The 20,747-nt window shown below is 31.5% G+C and overlaps 1 protein-coding gene across 5 annotated transcripts in view; it reads left to right on the top strand.

The window, feature by feature from the left end:
• Nucleotides 1–20,747, top strand: part of LOC106071782 (uncharacterized) — a 35,012-nt gene that overhangs the window by 5,649 nt on the left and 8,616 nt on the right. For 4 of the 5 annotated variants that reach the window (XM_056030682.1, XM_056030681.1, XM_056030683.1 and 1 more), the window contains 29 exons: nt 358–537; nt 1,989–2,137; nt 2,977–3,192; nt 3,264–3,426; nt 3,788–3,964; nt 4,870–4,971; nt 5,184–5,318; nt 5,610–5,747; nt 6,144–6,385; nt 8,017–8,273; nt 8,607–8,846; nt 8,948–9,102; nt 9,221–9,351; nt 9,470–9,676; nt 9,822–10,034; nt 10,735–10,826; nt 11,639–11,838; nt 12,064–12,248; nt 13,404–13,567; nt 14,037–14,128; nt 15,753–15,962; nt 16,216–16,284; nt 16,402–16,476; nt 16,580–16,672; nt 17,471–17,661; nt 17,777–18,102; nt 18,848–18,987; nt 20,050–20,217; nt 20,358–20,591. In XM_056030682.1, the coding sequence (XP_055886657.1) occupies nt 358–537; nt 1,989–2,137; nt 2,977–3,192; nt 3,264–3,426; nt 3,788–3,964; nt 4,870–4,971; nt 5,184–5,318; nt 5,610–5,747; nt 6,144–6,385; nt 8,017–8,273; nt 8,607–8,846; nt 8,948–9,102; nt 9,221–9,351; nt 9,470–9,676; nt 9,822–10,034; nt 10,735–10,826; nt 11,639–11,838; nt 12,064–12,248; nt 13,404–13,567; nt 14,037–14,128; nt 15,753–15,962; nt 16,216–16,284; nt 16,402–16,476; nt 16,580–16,672; nt 17,471–17,661; nt 17,777–18,102; nt 18,848–18,987; nt 20,050–20,217; nt 20,358–20,591 (4,944 nt within the window). The remainder of the gene's footprint in view (nt 1–357; nt 538–1,988; nt 2,138–2,976; nt 3,193–3,263; nt 3,427–3,787; nt 3,965–4,869; nt 4,972–5,183; nt 5,319–5,609; nt 5,748–6,143; nt 6,386–8,016; nt 8,274–8,606; nt 8,847–8,947; nt 9,103–9,220; nt 9,352–9,469; nt 9,677–9,821; nt 10,035–10,734; nt 10,827–11,638; nt 11,839–12,063; nt 12,249–13,403; nt 13,568–14,036; nt 14,129–15,752; nt 15,963–16,215; nt 16,285–16,401; nt 16,477–16,579; nt 16,673–17,470; nt 17,662–17,776; nt 18,103–18,847; nt 18,988–20,049; nt 20,218–20,357; nt 20,592–20,747) is intronic. The other variant, XM_013231949.2, reaches the window with a different exon arrangement.

The following is a 20,747-nucleotide window of genomic DNA, read 5'->3' as shown; positions in this document are numbered from 1 at the left end:
AAATCTAGAAAATGTTGAGTATTCATTGTAAATTTTTATGAGTTATATTTTATTAGCATTTATCTTACATTTGATCATGTTTTATATTACGATTTTGAGTTGGTAATGTATAGGGAAGCTTTAAAATGTTTGCTATAGATTCTATTTAATTTACAAACATCTTTAGTCAAATAAGAGATCAGAACAAAAAAAAAATTATAACAAAGAAGAGGCAAATTATCCTGTAAAAAAAAAATCCCATAGTAAATATCATCTAAAGGTACTTGATTACATGTTATTAGTATTTTTATTTAGTAATATATACATTTTCTTGCCTAAAATTAAAGAATCTCACTTTTGTTTTTCTTTCTACTTTAGCATGATATTTTTGGAACTTGCTTGACAGATGTAACATTCCCAGAAAATACTGCTACCTATGTACAAACTTATCGCGATTTAGTTGCTTGTAATCTTTCTCACATAAGTGAAAGCCAAGCAAATGTTTTGTCTTATAGCAAAACTCTGATTGGAAGACATAGAATGGCCCCTATCACTGAGGTAAATGTAACCTAGTACCTGTGGCTACTTATTTAATACACTTTTTTTTCTTTATGAAAGAAATTCAGTTATAAACTGAACATTTAGAAAAAAAACTATAGTTCTTATTTCAGTTAATAAAGACCCAAAGAATTTTTTCCCTTGGGTATGAATGCTTTCAACAAAAAAGTCAGTGAAATCGTCTTATTTTATATATTACAGATGTTACTTAAAAAAAAAGATAATTACGTCCTATGCATTTCTTGTGTCAATCTAGTCATGCATGTTAATCAATGACTTAAACTCTGCTAAGTTGTTGGATTTCCTGGCTGATTCAGGCAAACCATTCCATTCTTTAATGGCACTAGGAAAGAAGGAGCACTTGTACAAATTTGTTCTAGTGTATGGAATTAAGAAATGTACCTCTATCTTTGTGTCTAAGTATTTCATTAGGTTTTGTTATTCTTTTTGTAAATTATAGTTCAGTGTTTTATGTAGGCTATTATTGCTACTTTACTTTTTATTCTTCTGTCCTGAAGTGTCTCTAAATTTAGGGATTTTACTAATGGCGCTACTCTAATCAAATTTGAATATTCATTTGTTATTAATCTCACTGCCCTTTTTTGTATTTGTTCTAATTTCTTTGTTTTCTTGAGTTGAGGGATCCCAAAAAGATGCATTTTCTAATATTGGTTTAACTAAAGTTAAATAGCATTTTAGTTTTATGTTCTTGTTTGATTTGTAAAAATTTCTTTTAATAAATCCTAATGTTTTGCTTTATTTTTAATAATTTCATTTTCATCAATATGGGGATTCCTTGAAAACTTTTCATTTATTATTACACCTAGATATTTTGAGTTTTTAGTCTGTGTGACTGGTTTAGTAAGTAGTTTTTATTTGTTTTAGTGCCTTGTTGTCACTCTCAATAACTGGCATTTTTCTGGGTGGAAATACATGCTCCAAATGATATAAAAGGCTTAACAGAAATGTCTAGCTCTGATTTTATTTAGGAAAAAAATGGACAAAGTTATCAAGATACACAGAGACATTTACTAATTTGATCAAAATTGCACTGACTATTTAACAGTTAAGAAATTTAGGTGCTTCACAAAACTTTGTTTTTTAGTGCCTAACTCATGTAACCTAACTTGTGTAACCTTTTCTCCTGCCAAAAATAGTATTATAGACTGTCCTATGCTAACAAACAGACAGCATTTCAGTTGATTGCTTCTCATGAGGAAATAAAAGGGAAAAAATTTGAACCTTGTAGGAATACAATGGTGACAAATCATTATCTTAAGACAAAGATAAAAAAAAAAATGCTTACACAAAAATGCTGGACACATTGAAATGGTAAAGTTATCAGATTCAACCTAGATGTTTCTTGTTCACATTATTTTGCCTTTGTATCTGATATTTTTTTTACATTGTTTGAAAATTGTGTTTTAATTCATTACTTTTTAATCTTATAGTTCAGTTATCCATTTGAATCAGAAGTGACCTGTGATTTTGAATTAGGAAAACACAACATTTTAAAACTAGCAAGATGTGTTCAAAGGCAATCTCACATACCACTTGGCTATGAAGACCAACATTTTCACTCAGTTGTCACCAACATCAGGTGATCTTTTATTTTAAATATACATAATCTTAGTTGGATTTTAATTGATGTTAATAATCTACTACATTTACAAATCATGCTAATACAGTCATCCAACTCATTTAAACTCTGATATAGAGAAAATATTTGTAACTTTTTTTTAAAGTGTTTTTTTTTCCTCATGCATTGTTTTTGGTTCAAATTAAATTGACGCTTGTAAGCAAACAATAAGTAACTTGAAAAATATAATTATAAATAGTTTCTAAAAAAAATACATCTTGACAACTAATAAAGCACAAGCATACCCTCCTAAGCTTTGTGTATCTAAATGCCTCTCAAGGTCAATTCAAGCAACTTACAATGACAGAATACACAACTGCTGTTTTAAGGGGAAAAATATTGAAAAAAAAAACATGGATCACAAAAAATGCAATAGACAAAAAAAAAAAAAAAATTTCACTAGTCTCTCTGTCTTTGAAATTACATCAACATACTGCATTTTTAAAAATAAATTGTAGTATTGTTTAAGTTCACATTTTTCTCAGTTCAAGCCTTGTCTGGATGCAATATAAAGTAAATAAAACTATTTTAAAAAAAAGTTTTGAAGAGGAAGGTAGAAAGGCCAGACTAGACAATTCATTGTTCATAACTCAGACAGGGTTATGCCCACCTGGTACAGACCTGAGTTGCAAATAAAAAACATCCTTAATTTTTATGTATTTCTTTTCAAGTTTTGCTTCAAAGATAAAAATATGTTATATCCCAAGCAAAACTAGGAGTTAAAAGGATCTACATATCTTTAAACATAAGTGAGTCAACTTAAAATGTAAACATCTAACATTGCTTTTTTCCAAATCTAGTCAGGTGATAAAATTTTTATCCAAAACTCGAATGGGAAACCGACCTGTTGACCATTCTTTGAATGGAAAACGTTTGGTCAAGCTAACGATGGAGTATGAGTCCAGTGATAAAAAACACAGTAGTGATGATTTGGAGAGAGATCTAGATGTTGTGCTACAGGATTTTATTGCCCAGGGTCACAGCAACAAAATCAACCTAGATCATTCTGCCCAAAGGTAGTATGAGAAACTGTTTTGTATCATGTGAACTTATAGCTCAAGCATACTTTTTAATCTAAAAGAAACAGTATTGACTTGCCTTTGCATTGCAGTTACAGAAGATTGGTACACACATTGAGAGATATGGAAGAAGATGAAATTAGAAAAGTGAAAGATGCAATTTTTGCTTGTCGTCATTCAACTCTTTGCTACAAAGCATTTAATGAAAAGTTAGATTATAAAACCCTCCAGGTAAAAGATCCATCTAGGTATTGTTCAGTTGCTTGGAAATCCCATTCTTTGGTGTTTTCCTGTTTTATATGCATTGAAAGACATACTAAGCAAAAGCAATTTCATTGTTGATTTTTATTCAGCCCTTATTTAGCTATTTAAGCCGAAAATAAGTCTTTTATGACTCTTATGTTTCTTCTCGGCTACTTTAAACATTGATATGACATCATATAAATGTTAAAAAATAAAAAGGTCAAATAAAGTAGAAAGCAGCTGAAAGGGAGATCTTATTAAATCATTATTTATAAATTAATAAATTGTAATTAAGTTAAGCTATTTTTTTCTGGATAGTAAATTTAGCGTTTTTATGTTTTCATTTAAGTCTACAAAAGAAGGTCTCTTGATTAGCAGCTTGATGTCATGTGGCTCCAGAGATTGTATGATCTTTGTGGCAGAATCTTTGAAGTTGAAACACATTGAGAGATTTGAAGCTGATAGAATATTGTTAAACCTTGGATTGTTTTACCATCCTTCAAGTAGATTTGTTAAGCACATATTTGTAAGTAAAAAATATTTAAAAAATTGATAGCTACATTTTGTTATCAGTACTGCTGAGCTGATTATTTGAATTTACTGAATGCAGATACTGAGTTTCTGCTTAAAATACCAACTCTCTTACCATATTTTTTTTCATTAACTTAATATAGAATAGTAATAATAATGCAATAAAGTTTCAAAATTTAGATGGTCCCAAAGAATATCAGAAATTTTGTCTTATGAGAGTTAAAAAGAAATAAATAATGCTAAAGCAATGTCTTCAAATCTAAAGAGTTCACATGGTTTGGGAGACCCTCATTGTGTCACAACTAACAGTAAAAGTTCCCCTTTCAGACCTTGTGATTTTTAGGGCAGATGATGTAAAGATCATCTGTTTCTGTGGTGCAAGGGAAAAGGGGGCCTGCGGGGGGGGGGGGGGGGGGGCTTGTGGATAGCATAATGACCAACCCTCTATACTATTCCCTGACTAATGTGAAGTACCCTTTAGAGCTGGGTGGACTCAGAGGTGCCCTTAAGATCCCAAAATGAATCTGGGACCCCCCCATCAGTTCAAAAGCCAAGAGTTTTACCACTCAGCTACCACACCTAACTGTTAAAACCAGGGCTTTTTCTTTTTGCAGTCTCTTTTCTTCACTGATAGCCTTTGCGTTGTCTCAGATGTATGTCCCACCATTCTTGTATAAGTCCTCAAGCTGTCCCTTTCAGAAAACCGTTTGCTGCTAGGTGATCTCCTTTGTGCCAGTTGGGTGTCAGAGCCAGCTGAAATTTGAGCTTTGGTCATCTTTATATGGGATAGGTGCAGTATCCAGTGAAGCACAATTATTGAACCATCAGTAATTTCCCTTTGCTATAAGAATTTTTGAATAATAAGAGAATTAATTAATCATGTTTATTTTTTGCATTAAGGACTATTGCAAACATGACTACAGCTCAGAGTGTCTTTTAGCAATGTCTGCTATGATGAGCCGTCTCAATGATTCCTTAGAGTCCACTAGTCACAAACAAGTGGTAATTTCTTTTCTAATGTAACTTATAACATGGAAATTAAATGTTTTCAAATATTTCTATCAAAATAAAAACAAAATTGTCTTTAATTTTTTTCTAGAGTGTATATAATAAAACATTCCATTTTGAACATGTCCAAAAAAAAATTGTATTTTTAATTTTCGGGTTTAGCCTTTTATGATAAATTAGCAAAATATTTTCCCAAACAATTTCAGGTTGGCTATATTGTATTTGATGTTTTGACTTATTTGCACAAGATGATTACTGAAAATGGAAAACCTTTAATAGAGAATAGACTAAATCACAGAGATAAATTAATAAAAGAAGAAACATTGCTCACAGCAATCAAGGTGAGAATGTTAAACTAATGTTGTGAATAATTAACTGCATGAAATCTGCAATGGTAACTTTTATTTTTGGATAATCTTGTTCCCATCATTTCATCCTAATGAAAACTCTCAGTGATTTTTCTCAGATTTTTTAAATTTATATTTAGAGGAAAAAACCTGTCTATAACTGTTGATGCCTTTTTCTATATTATTTTGAAATCTTGTTAAATAATTTATTTATTACCTTTCTTACACTGTGAAGACTCCAGGGGATTAAAATAATTATACAAATTCATTATTATTTTTCAATAGTGTGTTGGAAATATTGGCATGTTTGCAGATAAGTACTATGATAGTGTTTTGGAGAAAGACTTGAAGATCACAAAATATCTTTTGTCATTGGTAAAAAATCAAAATATAAGTGTCAGTGTAGCTAGAGCTAGTGTTCAGGTATGTTGTAATTTTTTTAAACAAAAAGAAAACTCATGACAATGAAAAAATTTTCATTGTTTATTTAACTAGTTATAATATATAATATTATATAAACAATTTTATTACAAAATGGGACTTGTAATAGATGGCAATAGATAGATAATTCATGAATTAATAATAGTATAAATAATTGATTCTTTATTTGTTCAGGTTATAGTGGTTGCCCCTTGCATCTTTCTAGTTAATAGTGAGAAAGTATGCAATATAGTTAATCCTAGAATGATAATACTTAACTTACCTATCTGTATGCAGAATCTTTTTTGTCATCACATGGTTAAAAGTGCATTTTTTTATGTATTTAGATATTGAAACTGTAAATATTTTTGATCATGACATACTAGTATTTGGATACAGGCTCTTGCTGCTGTTGGCTTAAAAGATGCTATGATAAATGAGCTTCTAACAGTGTTAAAGGAAGAAAGACGGCCCATTGTATTGAGGGCAGCTATTTTCGATGAAATATTGATAAAAGGAAATGAAACAGTCATGATGAAGCTTGTAAAACTTCTTGAGGAGACTTCCATAGAAAACCTTCAGACATACATTGTAACTAAAGTGTCAAGTCTAAATGAGGGTCTTCATTTAAATCATGAAGAGTAAGTCACACATTTTAATAGAATCAAAGATGTATAATTTTAAAAAATTTATTGTGAGTTGTCTTTGAATTTCTATTCTTTTCATTTATTGTCACATAAAAATTTAATTTTTATGATGACTTTAGACATATCTTTAAAAAACAACTTTTATACTGAAATGAGAATCATAAATTGTAACTAGTTAATTTGTGTTTACCAAGCCAGTGTGCATCTAGAGACTAGGAAAGTTTCCAAGTTACAGTTTTGTTCTCTCTGAAGCAAAAAAAAATTCTACTTAAAATATTTGTTATTACAAAATATTTAGAAATTGCTTAACTTTGTCATAATTTGTGCAGATTTTTAGATTTTTAAATATTTTTGTATACATCTTATACCAAACTAATCTATGAGCTACAACCTTTTTTCTTTCATACATTTTGTTGAAACATGCCTGAACAGTGGAAGAGTGTAATTATATTCCTTCAGATTTGAAAGATATTGTTACGTATTTCTGAATCTTCTGGCTAAATGTATTAGTAGGCACACAAATAAAAACACTGCAGAGAACTTGACGACTCAACTTTCAGCTTCATATAACTTTATTGACTATTAACTCTAACAATTTGTTACTGTAACATGTAGCGTAGAAGACTGTACAATATCTGTCAGTTTACAGTTAGCTATACTTCGTTGCAATTCATCTCTTCACTTCATTGCAATTCATTTCTCAACTTGCATCGAGCCGTATTCCACAGAACAGACCAACGACACACTTCCCAGTGTCGCTCCAGGTCTCCCAAACCTGAACCAAGTCGTACTCAAGTCTACCGAATCAGAGCCGCACACGTCTTACATCGACTGTATCGACTGTAACGGCTCAAGTCCACTGTAGTTCGCTGTATAGACTTTAACGACAGCAGTCCACTCCCGTTAACTCTACCCTAGTCGTACACATTTCTCTTCTACTGTCTCGCACAGTAGACAACAGTACTGACGACTCACTCACAACTGACTTTTACATTAAATCTCTGGCTTATATAGAGTCCCTAATCGATCCTCCAAAGTTGCACAAACACTGCTAGTATTCTCTGCAATAACATGTGAGGAAACGTCACATCCTGTCTTTGTTTATACATGTAGATTCCAGAAAACATCGGCTGCAGTGTCATCTTGCCGGGGTCACAAGTTGTGACCTCTATCTGTCACTGTTCATTTGTAACACTGCCCCCTTCATAGATCAGTTCGTCCTCTGGAACAACATGTGAGGGCACGTCATATCCTGTCTTTGTTTATTCGCGTAGATTCCAGAGAACACTCGGTGCTGTGTCATCTCACTGGGGTCACACGTTGACCTCTACTTGTCACTGTTCATTTGTAACACTATTCCTATATGCGATTCGTTGTTCCATACCCTTTAAAAAAACACAAAAACATTCCTTGAGAGTGATACTTAAACAAGGAATGGATTAGGTAGAATTAAAGTAAATCATACAAGATTAGATTTTTAATAAACATTTAATTATGAAAACAAATTAACTAACATAAAAAAAAGCTTTTACATTGGTTATAGTTGATTATTTTTTATTAATTAATCAACCCAGTTAGTACAATAATGTACTGAGATTTACTGAATGTTTTTGCTTTAATATAAGATGGAGACATAAATTGACAAAACTCGTGGAAGGACTTCAGATAGATCAAGAAGAAAATATTTGGTTGAAGTCTCAGTTTTCTCAGTTCTCACATACAGTGGTCATACCTCTGACCTCATTGCGACTAGGTGGACAGCTGGCTCTTAATATTTTGTACACACCAACAAGCAGCCTATTTCACAGTTTTACCATCAAGGGTACTTTAGAAATTGGAGAGGAAGTGTGGAATGTATTTGACATAGTGGTTGATATTGAAGGTTTGTTTTGGTTTAAAACTTAAGTTTAGCATTTGTTGTTTTTTGTTTGTTTTGTGTTTTGAGTTCAATTTTAATTTGAATAAAATAAGTAATGTTTGTGTGTTTTAGTTTTGTGTTTGTTGTGTTTGTTTTCTGGATAAAGAGGCATGCTTTCATTAGCCCCCTATTTTTAAAACTGTTTTTACTTTTAGTAGAAATTCAGTGTAACCTTTTGTATTAATATAAAGAATATAAATAAGAAAGATATTTGTACCAGCATTAGATTTAATTTAATAGTTTAGCAGCAAACTTACAAGCCCTGCTTTTGTGATCAATAGTTTTGTTTTTTTTCAGGGATGGATGACATTGTTCACTTACTTCGATCCAATAATAAAAATAAAACAGATAAGTCAAACATTATTCAAGAAATTATGAGCATCATACAACAAAAGTTTCGTGAGGCAGGAAAGAGTAATACATTTCATTTCAAACACTTTAGTAAAACCATCACACAGGCAATCATTTCTATTATAACATCCTCTAATTTACAAGTGACAACTCTGCCTAAGGCATACATATTTCTAAAGCTCAATGGTAAGTTTTGAAAGCTTTTTACTTATGAATTTTTTTTTTCTATCAAACTATTTGGTTTTATGCAGCTTATTTATGTATGATCTGAAATTTTTATCTTTCAGGTTATGATGTTGGTTGGGTTTCTTTGAACTCTTTTCTAACCACTCTTTCACACATGAAAACTTCTGACAGTTTAGTTACTACTTTAATCAAAACTGTTACTAAAATATGTAACACCTTTTTGCCCCAAGCAGTTCAACTCTTTGACTTTCACATGGTATGCATTGTAAAGTATAACTTAGTTTGAAAAAATTAATTTCCTTGTTAGAAGTTAGAATAATAAGTCAAACTACCAGAAAACGTACTAGTAAGAAACTTTAAAATATCATTTACAGACTCTACCCACTATTGCTGGATATCCACTGAATACCAATCTGGAGGCTGCTTTTGTTGCTAAGTCTGGTTTGCAGATAAAACACAGTCCAGCAATCAATAAGCTATCGCTAAATCTTGCCTTTCATCCGAGGTAAATAGTACAATTTTTTAGTAGGGTAAGTAATAATCTTCCTGTCTGTAAAAATGCGATTAATGATAGAATTAATAAGGTAGACAAGTAACAGAAGATTATTCTTTTTAATTTCCAGTATAACTACACATTTTCAAGGAGGTATGCAAGTCTCTGTTGGTGGATACTCAAGATCTAAAATAACATCAAAAATATCAGGATTTGCTACTTTAGATTTGTCTACGAAAATTGAGTATTCTACTGCAGACACGGTAGCAGAAAGAGAACTATTTTTAAACCTATTCTGGAATATAGGAAGTGAACAATTCAAATTTTTTAATTTCAAGTGATCCTTTTTTTTTTGTTGTTGTTTTATCATTTTTTTAACTAGCGAAGCCATTTCTTATCACTAACTACAGCAATATAAGATCAAAACCAGCTATTCTAATGTTTATAAATATAGAATTCACATTCAAATATTTTATTTTTAGGACTGATCTGTTCTTGTTGCACAATGATATTGAACATAAAGTATCTCCTCCAGAGACGGAAAAGAAATTCTTCAAATGCCTTCCTGACATATATAATTTAATAACTGGTAGAAGGTTTTGCTTTCATGGCAGCTATTTTGATGTATCAAAAAGTGGGTTTTACAATTTCATGAACTCATTTAGGATAACTGGAACATCAGACTCAGAAGATGAGTAAGCAACAAAATAGTTTTATTTCAATAACATTTAGTTTCTTCTTGTCCATCAATCTGTACAGCCTCTAAGCTAGTCTACTTGTCCATCAATGTGTACAGCCTCTAAGTTAGTCTTTAGAATACTTGTCCATCAATGTGTACAGCCTCTTAGTCTTCTGAATACTTGTCCATCAATCTGTACAGCCTCTAAGTTAGTCGTTAGAATACTTGTCCATCAATCCGTACAGCCTTCTTCTGCATTCTCATTTTTATGTTGTAGGGTTCAGGATAACTAGTCCTATAACTGAGTGCACAGTGGTTTACAGAACAGGCAGCTCTTCTCTACAAGGACTAAATTTACTTGTTACAATTTTCAGCTTTCAGAAAATGCAAAAAAGTTTACTTGTTGTGATTAGCATCATTTTCTCTTAAAGTTGTGATGGTCCATTTTAGTTTTTCTTTCTATTATTCTCTTAATTTCTTCTGGATAGAGAGGTTCAATTGCATATTCATTCTTCCATATTCGTTCAGTATGTCAGCCTTTTTATATCCTCTTATTTTAAGTTTCATGTTTAAAATGCTATGGCTCTTGATAATCAGTCATGTTGTCTTTTGAATTGCATTTGATAGGGGACATTTGTTTTGTTAACATTATTTATTGTAATATTCTTTAATTTTAGTTAGACAATTTAACTAAAGCAAATCATGTTTTAATGCAGAGGTTTAAACCAATACACAGTCAATGGTAGCTGGAGTAGCAACTTGCAAGGACCACCTGAACATCAATTTAGAATACAAATATCTGGCTTAGGTCTGTAGTTTTAATGTTTACATTTCATCAGTGCTCAAGGAAATATTTCAACTCATTATTTAATACTGGGAAAGCCCTTAGGATCTGGGGCACTCATTGGTAGTATGCTAAGCTGTTATGTGCACCATAATTGAGAAAAAGTATGAATGCAGAAGCCTTCACTGACAACCTTTTTTTTAAATTAAAAAAAAAGTTTCTCTTTCAATCCTTGCAATATATGGGGCTGATGATATTAAGGTCATCTGTTTCTTTGGCAAATGGTTAATGAGCAGGGTGTCATGTGGCTAGCACAATGACCAACTGCCTGTACTTTCCCCAACTAAGGTCAGGTACCCATTAGAGTTGGGTGGATTCAGGGGTGCCCTAAAAATCCCGAAATTAAAAATTCCAGAGATTCGAACCCAGGACTCCAGGTTTGGAAGCCAAGCACTTAGCCATTCAGCCAGCATGGCCCCTTTTTTTTTAGTCAGCACCTAATGTCTCTTTCTTGTCTGTTGCCTTCCCAGCAATACCTCATGCACTTGAATTTTATAGTAGAAGACACTCTCTTGACTATTCTACTTTCTTGTTCTTTGTCTGTCATACCAAAATTCATATTTATGCTGGGCGGGAAAGGTACCATGTGAATAACAAATGAATGTCCCATTGACTCTCAGATATTTCCATGCATTGTAATAGCTGTGGCTTAGGCCTTTAAATAAACTTTCTTTTACAAAAAATAGAGTGGCTTAGATTTATATTTGAGAATACACAGTCATTTTAAGTTATGTCTAATACATTAAATAGATTATGTTCTATCATCTGCTACTCAGGTTCTGAACTGTCTCGAATATTGAACATCACAGTAAATGTAGATCATCATTTTGGTTTTAAACTGCAGTGCTTTATTCCTGATGCTAATATAGTTTATGTGCTCCAGCGTAAGAAAGTTGTGAACTCTACACATCATCACATTGTTTATGCCTCAGTTCTTCAGCAGGAAAGCAAAACTTTATACACTTTACTTTTTGAGGTACCTTAACAATTCATATGTGAAGAAGAAAAACTTGGTTTATTATAAACATTTTAATGAGAAACTAAACACCCATTCAATGGATGTTACTAACCACAAGTTAAACTTCACAAATATAGAGTAAAACAGTATGCTTTACATTTGATGTATATATCTTTTTGTTGCTAATGTTGAGAGTTTTAGTAATCAAACCATTATTTCTTTGTTTACCTTTATTGTATGTAGAGCAAAGGTCACAGAATACCTAAAATTGGAATACTGCCTGGTAATATAATCCTTCCTTACAATCACACTGACAATGTCATCCACTTCAGCTTTGCATTGCCCAGTTTATCTCTGGACCTACGCTATAAAGATAGAATTCATTCTGCAACTTATGCAACTAAAGATTTTATTGTCAAATATTTCTGGTTAGTTTTTTAAAATTATTTATTTTGTGAATTAGCTATTTTTATAAATAGAAGCTTCCATCAATGATCAAAATGCTTGCAAATTTTATGTTATAAATGTTTAAATAAAAGTAAATTTTCCCTTTCTGACCTTGCGATCTATGGGGCAGATAATGTTAAGGTCATCTGTTTGCAATGGCCAATGATTATTGAGCAGAGTGTCAGGTGGCCAGCACAACGACCAACCGCATTTACTTTCCCCAACTAAAGTCAGGTACCCATTAAAGTTGATTGGACTCGAGGACGCTCTAAAAATCCCGAAATCCAAAATCCCAGTCTTCATCAAGACTTGAATCCAGGACCCCAGGTTTGGAAGCAGATCTTAATTAATTAACCACTCAGCCACCAGTTTAGACATAGGTATTGTTTTTAGGTTGAAACCATACTATTGGAAAACCTTTTTTGCTAATTAAGTAGACTAAAGGAAAAAACTCAATCCCTTTTCTCTATCTTAATAATCCACAATGTAGAGAACATTCTGAGTTTGGGTCATACCATTTTGAGAAAAAAAGGTATGCCCCTCAGATGTGCATATTAGAACAGGATCAGCCAGAAAAACTAATAGTTTTGTAGAGTTTAATTAACATACATGACTAGACTGATACATAGTTACTTGATGGACGAAATTATCTTCTTCTTTGAAGGAAAATCTGTAATGCATAAAATGATAAGTGAACTATTCAAATCTTCTTTGAATCATATTATATCTCACTAATTATTTATTTCTACAATATTTTTATTGACATTCCACCCTATAAACTTCTGTATTTTGAATGAAATTAAAACTGTTATGCTCATGAATGAGCTTAAGAATATATTTATTTAAATTCCAATCTAAAAGATATTTGATGACTACCACCATTGCCCAAGGTTACTGACTAGGAGCTTAGACAGTGATTTGATAACAAAAAAAAATATATCAAACTTAGCTGTATGTACAGCTGTTTTGACAGTAGAGCAAAGTGACTATTATGATTAAAAAAGGAAAACTAAATAATTTCTCTTTTGAACATTTACTGATCACAAGAGAAGTCCCTATATGGTTTCCCCCATGATTTTTTTTTCTTTTACCCAAGTAATCAATACTGACAATAAGTGAATTTTTGTTTTCCACAGTGAGCCTAAACTGAAATTTCTATATGCATTTCACCCAGTTATAAGACAGGCTGTGTCACATGGTCATACGTCCACTTTTTCTTATCATCAGGAGATTATGGACTCAAAGACCCCTCTAGACAAAATCTGGAAAGCATTTTATAAATTTGTTATCATTTGGCCAGGTAAAATGATATTAAAGATGTTTACTAAATATTTTTTTTGTCAAAACATATGGATAAGCTCTTACTTTCTTGAATATTTTAAAAAATTTAATTCTATTGTAGTTAAAAAAAAACTACATATAAATAAAAACAAACTGTTTTTTTCTGGGTTTTTTTGGTTGGGGGAGGGGGTGGGCAAAGATAAAATAGTAATATCTTATCCTGTTGTTTCTTTCTCTTATACGTTCTGTAGTGTTCAAAGGGTCACACCTAAAGCCTTATTTTAGTTTATTTTTATGTTTAAATTTTTTGTCAAATTAGTTTTGTCTACATGGCTTTGAGTCCTGTGAGAAAATTTTTTTTGATGGTTAAAATATAATATATTTAAAAAAAAAAAAAAAGAAAGCCTTATTCATAGATGAATATTTCTTTTTAGTCAATAAGTAGATTTGTGGAGTATTAGTTTTCTTTTTTTTTCTCTCATAAATAGAACAAAAAATTGTGACAACAACAGAAATGGTTGCTAACATGTTCTCTGCAGACAGAGTTTCGCATTTAACTTGGAAATATGGAAATGAAGTTGTAAGTTTAATAAACTGTGACATTTTTATTTCAGTCTTGACACTTGTAATCTACTTTTTCATGATGATACATAAAGCTGCAAATAGAAATACTGAAATTTTACTTGGTGCAGTAGCAATTTTAACAGATTTGATAAGCCATGGCTTGTTTGAATGAATAAAAATAGCATATTCTTTGCTATTGAGTGGATAATACAGATATTCTTTTCTATTAAATGGATAATACAGATATTCTTTTCTGTTGAATTGATAATACAGATATTCTTTTCTATTGAATGGATAATACAGATATTCTTTTCTGTTGAATTGATAATACAGATATTCTTTACTATTGAGTGGATAATACAGATATTCTTTTCTATTGAATGGATAATACAGATATTCTTTTCTATTGAATGGATAATACAGATATTCTTTTCTATTGAATGGATAATACAGATATTCTTTTCTATTGAATGGATAATACAGATATTCTTTTCTATTGAATGGATAATACAGATATTCTTTTCTATTGAATGGATAATACAGATATTCTTTTCTGTTGAATGGATAATACAGATATTCTTTTCTATTGAATGGATAATACAGATATTCTTTTCTGTTGAATGGATAATACAGATATTCTTTTCTATTGAATGGATAATACAGATATTCTTTTCTATTGAGTGGATAATACAGATATTCTTTTCTATTGAATGGATAATACAGATATTCTTTTCTGTTGAATTGATAATACAGATATTCTTTTCTATTGAATGGATAATACAGATATTCTTTTCTGTTGAATTGATAATACAGATATTCTTTTCTATTGAATGGATAATACAGATATTCTTTTCTATTGAATGGATAATACAGATATTCTTTTCTATTGAATGGATAATACAGATAATTCTTTTCTGTTGAACTGATAATACAGATATTCTTTTCTATTGAATGGATAATACAGATATTCTTTTCTATTGAATGGATAATACAGATATTCTTTTCTATTGAATGGATAATACAGATATTCTTTTCTATTGAATTGATAATACAGATATTCTTTTCTATTGAATGGATAATACAGATATTCTTTTCTATTGAATGGATAATACAGATATTCTTTTCTATTGAATGGATAATACAGATATTCTTTTCTATTGAATGGATAATACAGATAATTCTTTTCTGTTGAACTGATAATACAGATATTCTTCTCTGTTGAATGGATAATACAGATATTCTTTTCTATTGAATTGATAATACAGATATTCTTTTCTGTTGAATTGATAATACAGGTATTCTTTTCTGTTGAACGGATAATACAGATATTTTTTTCTGTTGAATTGATAATCAGATATTCTTTTCTCTTTCACATTTCTAAGTGTATGTTAATTGGGTGGATTGAAATAAACCACAAAGATTATTAATATTTGTGAACGTCAAAAGTAAACTTCATTTGGCTTTGGGTTATTTTTTCCATAAGAAGTCATTAGTTTGAATACCTGAGGTATTTATTGATTTCTGTGTAACTAAGTAAAGACCCTTCAGGAAAATAAATATTTTTTTAGTATTAAATTACAAAAACTGGTTACATTTGAAAAGGAAATCCATACCCACAATCACAATTTTTTTTAACTCAGGATGAAATACACATGACCTCTCATGTGACTAACAAGACTACATCACATTATCAACTGTTTGACTACACTCTTTCATTGAACAACTCTGGAAAATTTGCTGTTGGCCTAGTAGGTCATTTTTTAATAAAAGGTGCAAAACCATTTGTGAATGTGACCATCAGAACTGATGTCAAGTATGTGAAGACTGGTATGTGTGAAATGAAAATAAAAGTAAGTTAGTCTCATATTTACAACGTATTTTAAAGTCTCACTATAAGAAGTCAAGAGAAAATTATTCATTGATTCAGCACTTAGCTTCACATTGGTATTTAGATCAGTGGTTTGGACATTAGAATTGACATTATCATTTTTCATATGCATGTTTGTTTTGTTATGTTCAAATGCATCTCTATCTGAAACTATTATCTTTTTTCTATTACTTACTTCTTAATGAATAAAGTCCATTACAAATACATTTCCACAGAAAACAAAATCATCTTGTCATTCTTCAGATTCTAAAGAGAAACCACTTTCTATATATGATGTGATACAGGTCAGAATTTTATAATTATGTTGATAGAAAGTATCAGGAAGAAAGATGAGCTCTAAAAGTAGTGTTCTTAAGCTTGACTGTACATGACATAAGCTAATTCTCCCCTTCTCCTAAAAGGTGAATATGATACGATGGTTACGGGGATGTGATAGAGCCTTTGAATTAAATAATTGTCAGAAATGGTTAGAAAAGGTAAGATTTATAATTCATCTGTCAACAAATGACTACATTTTGATTAAACTATTTCAAAAGTTTTGAGTTGATATGTGAATAAAACATTTCTTTCCTTCTGCAGGAACGTTTTCTACAGTGGTGGAAAGGTTGTGAGCTGCCAGTGCAGGAAGACAACTGTAAAGTAACACAGGGGACTGAAGAAAGTTTTTCTCTGGTATTTGGATAATGTAAAATTTGTCATCAATTCCATTTTAAATAGAAATCATAGATCATACCATCTGCAATGCACTTTTATAGGTTAATATTAAATGAGTTCAGGAGGTGCAGTGGCTGAGTGATAAAGTGCTTTGCTTCTGAACGGGGTTCAAATCCTGGTGAAGTCTGGGATTTTTAATTTCGGAATCTTCATGCGCCTCTGAGTCCTCCCAGCTCTAATGGGTACCTAACAAGAGTTGGGGAAAGTAAAGGTGGTTTGTTGTTGTACTGGCCACATGACACCCTTGTTAACCGTAGGCCACAGAAACTGATGACCTTTACATCATCTGCCCTATAGACCACAAGGTCTGAAAGGGGAACTTTCCTTTTACTTAACTATTATATGAGTTCAAGAAAATATTTAGAACTAAAACCTCTCTAAATAAAAACATTGTCGAATTGAGAAATTCATTTTACACACATATATAATATGTAATATATTACTATTGATTTAAATTGAACTGTATAAATTTTAAAAAATATTTCTTTGATATGAAGATTTTCTGAATAAATGTGTACATGTAAATAGATTTATATTTTAAGCTTGAAACCATTTTGTATTTTAGCAACATCTTCATATCATAGTTTCATATATATATATATATATATATATATATATAACATCTGCCCTTAATAATAATAAAATGAGACATCAAAACTTGATTTAGTTACTGAATACAATATATTGTTGTTTCAGAGAATTTACACACAAAAAATAAATATTTTGCACTTGATTTCTTATTATTCTTAAAATCAGAAAAACTCTTTCTGGACACTTGATACCTGGAGCTATGGAATGGATGGGCTAATTCTAACCAAACCTCATAGAACTAAGTCAGTTGTTGGACAAGAAGCTGGATTGATGCTACTTTGGGAAACTAATTCTACTTGGCCAAAAGCAGAGGAGCCATTTATTGCAACTAATGGAAGTCTCTTTATGAGTAGAAAGTAAAATGTCATATTTTCAATGTGGCTTACTCTTACTCTGAAAATGTATCATATTGTAACTACTTCCAGTGCTAGAGTAATATTTAAAAGTTCTAACTTTTCTCTTTTTCTTCAGGCAATGGGTAAAGCTTAACCTGAATGACTATGTTCACAACATGATGTTCACTTTTCAAGGTGAGCATCTCAACACTCCACAGGTGTTTCAACATGACCACAGCTGGACACTGGTTGAGACAAGTGAGCACAGTTTTGACAGGTCCTTTAAAATTCATATAGATTTTGAGCACTACAAGCACTTTGATTATAACTTGCAGCTGTGTTCTCCACGCTCTAATGTGACTCATTACATTAACTACACAAAGATTTCTGACTTAGAACATGAAATACGTGCTAATGCTTCTATCCATTCTCATCAACCAAAGTTCAAGCTCAGTTATTTTGGTGAGTACTTAGTTAGTAGTGCACATTTCTTTTGTTAGTCAGGACAGATTGCTATGTGGTAGAGTGTTTGTAAGATCTGATTATCTCCTTATCTTAAATTATCTTATATAATACAGATGTTATTTCAAAAAAGAAGATGATTACATCCTACGCATCATGCATTCAGTCATGCATATTAACCAATGACTTATATTCTGCCAAGTCACTGGTTTTCCTGGCTAGATCAGGCAACCCATTCCATGCTCTAATAGCACTAGGGAAGAAGGAGCATTTGTACAAATTTTTCCTAGCCTAGCCTCCTGCAATGTTAGAGCTTGTGACCAGAGTGATGACATAATAAGGCATCCAAGTGATAACACTATTTGCTCAGAGACAGTGTGGAGAGGTAGAGCAAGTGTAGAGAGGACTACAGCACAGTGACAGTGTAGAAGTAGTTTTGAGAAGGATACAGCACCAGGCAAAACAGATTAAACTTGTCTTTCTTTTACAACTTTCTTCTTTCATTTTAAAATAATTTCCTTAAAGTATTAAAAAAATTTTGCTTTGTTACTAACCCATATATTGTGGTCAAAACAGGATAAAGTCATTGGTTAGAGACTAGTATCATTTCAATGTTTTAAAATGTAAATGACAATTAGTTATAATTGTTGCATTGGTGTCACTAGCAACAAGAGTCACATTTTATAACATGACAATAATTAATAGACAATTGAATAGCTTTTAAAAAAACATTGTGTATTTCTAGAGGCTACTGACATTAATGCAGTAAACTTTGCCACTCATATTGACTTGATGAGCACATTGTTAAATTATGATCTCAACTTAAGAAAACAAACTGATGCTAATGGTTTGACAATGTCTGCAAACATTTCAGCTGATGGACCGGTAAATATTTCAATTCTGTCATGTTTAGCATGTATAATTTTAAGGATATTTAATGCAGTGCAGAATAGTTTTTTGCTTTGTTGTATTTTTTTTTTTTAATTTATATCTTAACTATTTTAAATTGAAACAAATGCATTATAAATAAACATGGTTATGGACTATTATTTCAATTTTAATCATAATGTTTGATCATGAAGGAATCTTTTTTTTTCTTTTTACATTTTTCATTTCAAAAGATATCTAAATTTTTAAAAGACAGATTTTCTGTGTGTTTATGTTGTTATGTATGTACACAATCCTGATGCTGTCCCAGCTGCGATGGGCAGGTCACGTCTACAGAATGGAAGACCACCGCATCCCTAAACGACTCTTGTATGGCTAACTAAGCGAAGGAAAGCGCTCGCACGGTGGTCAAAGAAAGCGCTTCAGGGACACCCTCAAAGCTTCTCTGAAGGCGTTCAACAAGGCACCTGGGAGACAGAGGCACATGACAGAGCATCATGGCGTCGCGCTGTGAAAACTGGTTGCTGAGGAAAGAAGAAAAACGACAGAAAAGAAAAGCAAGGCAAACGACACTAGCTCCTGCTGGAATAACCTGCCCAGTGTGCGGCCGAACATTCCGGGCTCACATAGGTCTCACCAGCCACATGAGGAGGCATAAAACCCCAGTGCAAAGCCCTCAGCCCCCTAGATGACAAAGTGGTCATCATCAAACCACGATGGACGAACTATATGGAAGACTAACCAATGAATGTTGTCTTAAGTTGTTATGTATGGAAGACTAACAAATGAATGTTATCTTCAGTTGTTATGTAAATAAGACTAACAAATGAATGTTATCTTAATTTGCTATTTCTGGGAACTAACAAATGAATTTTATCTTAATTTGTTATGTTGTATGGAAGACTAACCAATGAATGTTATCTTAAGTTGTTATGTTGTATGGAAGACTAACCAATGAATGTTATCTTAATTTGTTATGTTGTATGGAAGACTAACCAATGAATGTTATCTTAAGTTGTAATGTTGTATGGAAGACTAACCAATGAATGTTATCTTAAGTTGTTAGGTGCAGGTAGCAGAAAAACATTCTCCACATCCATATGGCTACAGAAGAATCATTCACCTCACTGGGACTTGACTTATTGGTCAGACAAACATTCTGGCATTGCTGCTGATATTTCTTTGATAAAACAGAACCAAATGAAACTTATCCTAAATTTGTTGAGGGTACAAAACTTACATTTTATAAAGATATTAGCAAAAACTCTTATTAAGTTTTTTTTTAAATCACTATTATCTATTAAGTATTTTAATGGATGATTTAATAATTTTTTTTATGGTAAACATATTATCATTCTTTATTCAAGATTGACCAAGATAAGATAAAGTATATCCCATTTATAACCTGGACTTTAGAACTAGTGGAGCCACAAAAATTACACCATAAATTGGAATTCTCTAGCCTTACTGCAGCAAGCATTCAACACAAAATGGCTGTTGTACAAAATACTGTCTCCCATGTGATGAGGAGCAGTGGACAGACAATGGCACATAACATCAAGGCAGAGTTAAAAAATAAACTATTGCCTATTTTGAATGAGGTAATGAAAAAAAAAGAGACAAAATGGAACATTCTAGGGCTATTTAAGTTATTTTCTATCACTATATCATATAAAAAAACTGTTTTTAAATGTAATAAAAATTAATTTCTTTATATGCCCAAGTACATAACTATTGGAACTTTTAGCTTACACTAA

The sequence above is a fragment of the Biomphalaria glabrata genome, chromosome 5 (assembly GCF_947242115.1).
Source record: "Biomphalaria glabrata chromosome 5, xgBioGlab47.1, whole genome shotgun sequence".
Lineage (NCBI taxonomy): Eukaryota > Metazoa > Mollusca > Gastropoda > Planorbidae > Biomphalaria > Biomphalaria glabrata.
Note: the sequence above shows the minus strand (reverse complement) of the source record. Positions and strands in the feature narration are given on the sequence as shown.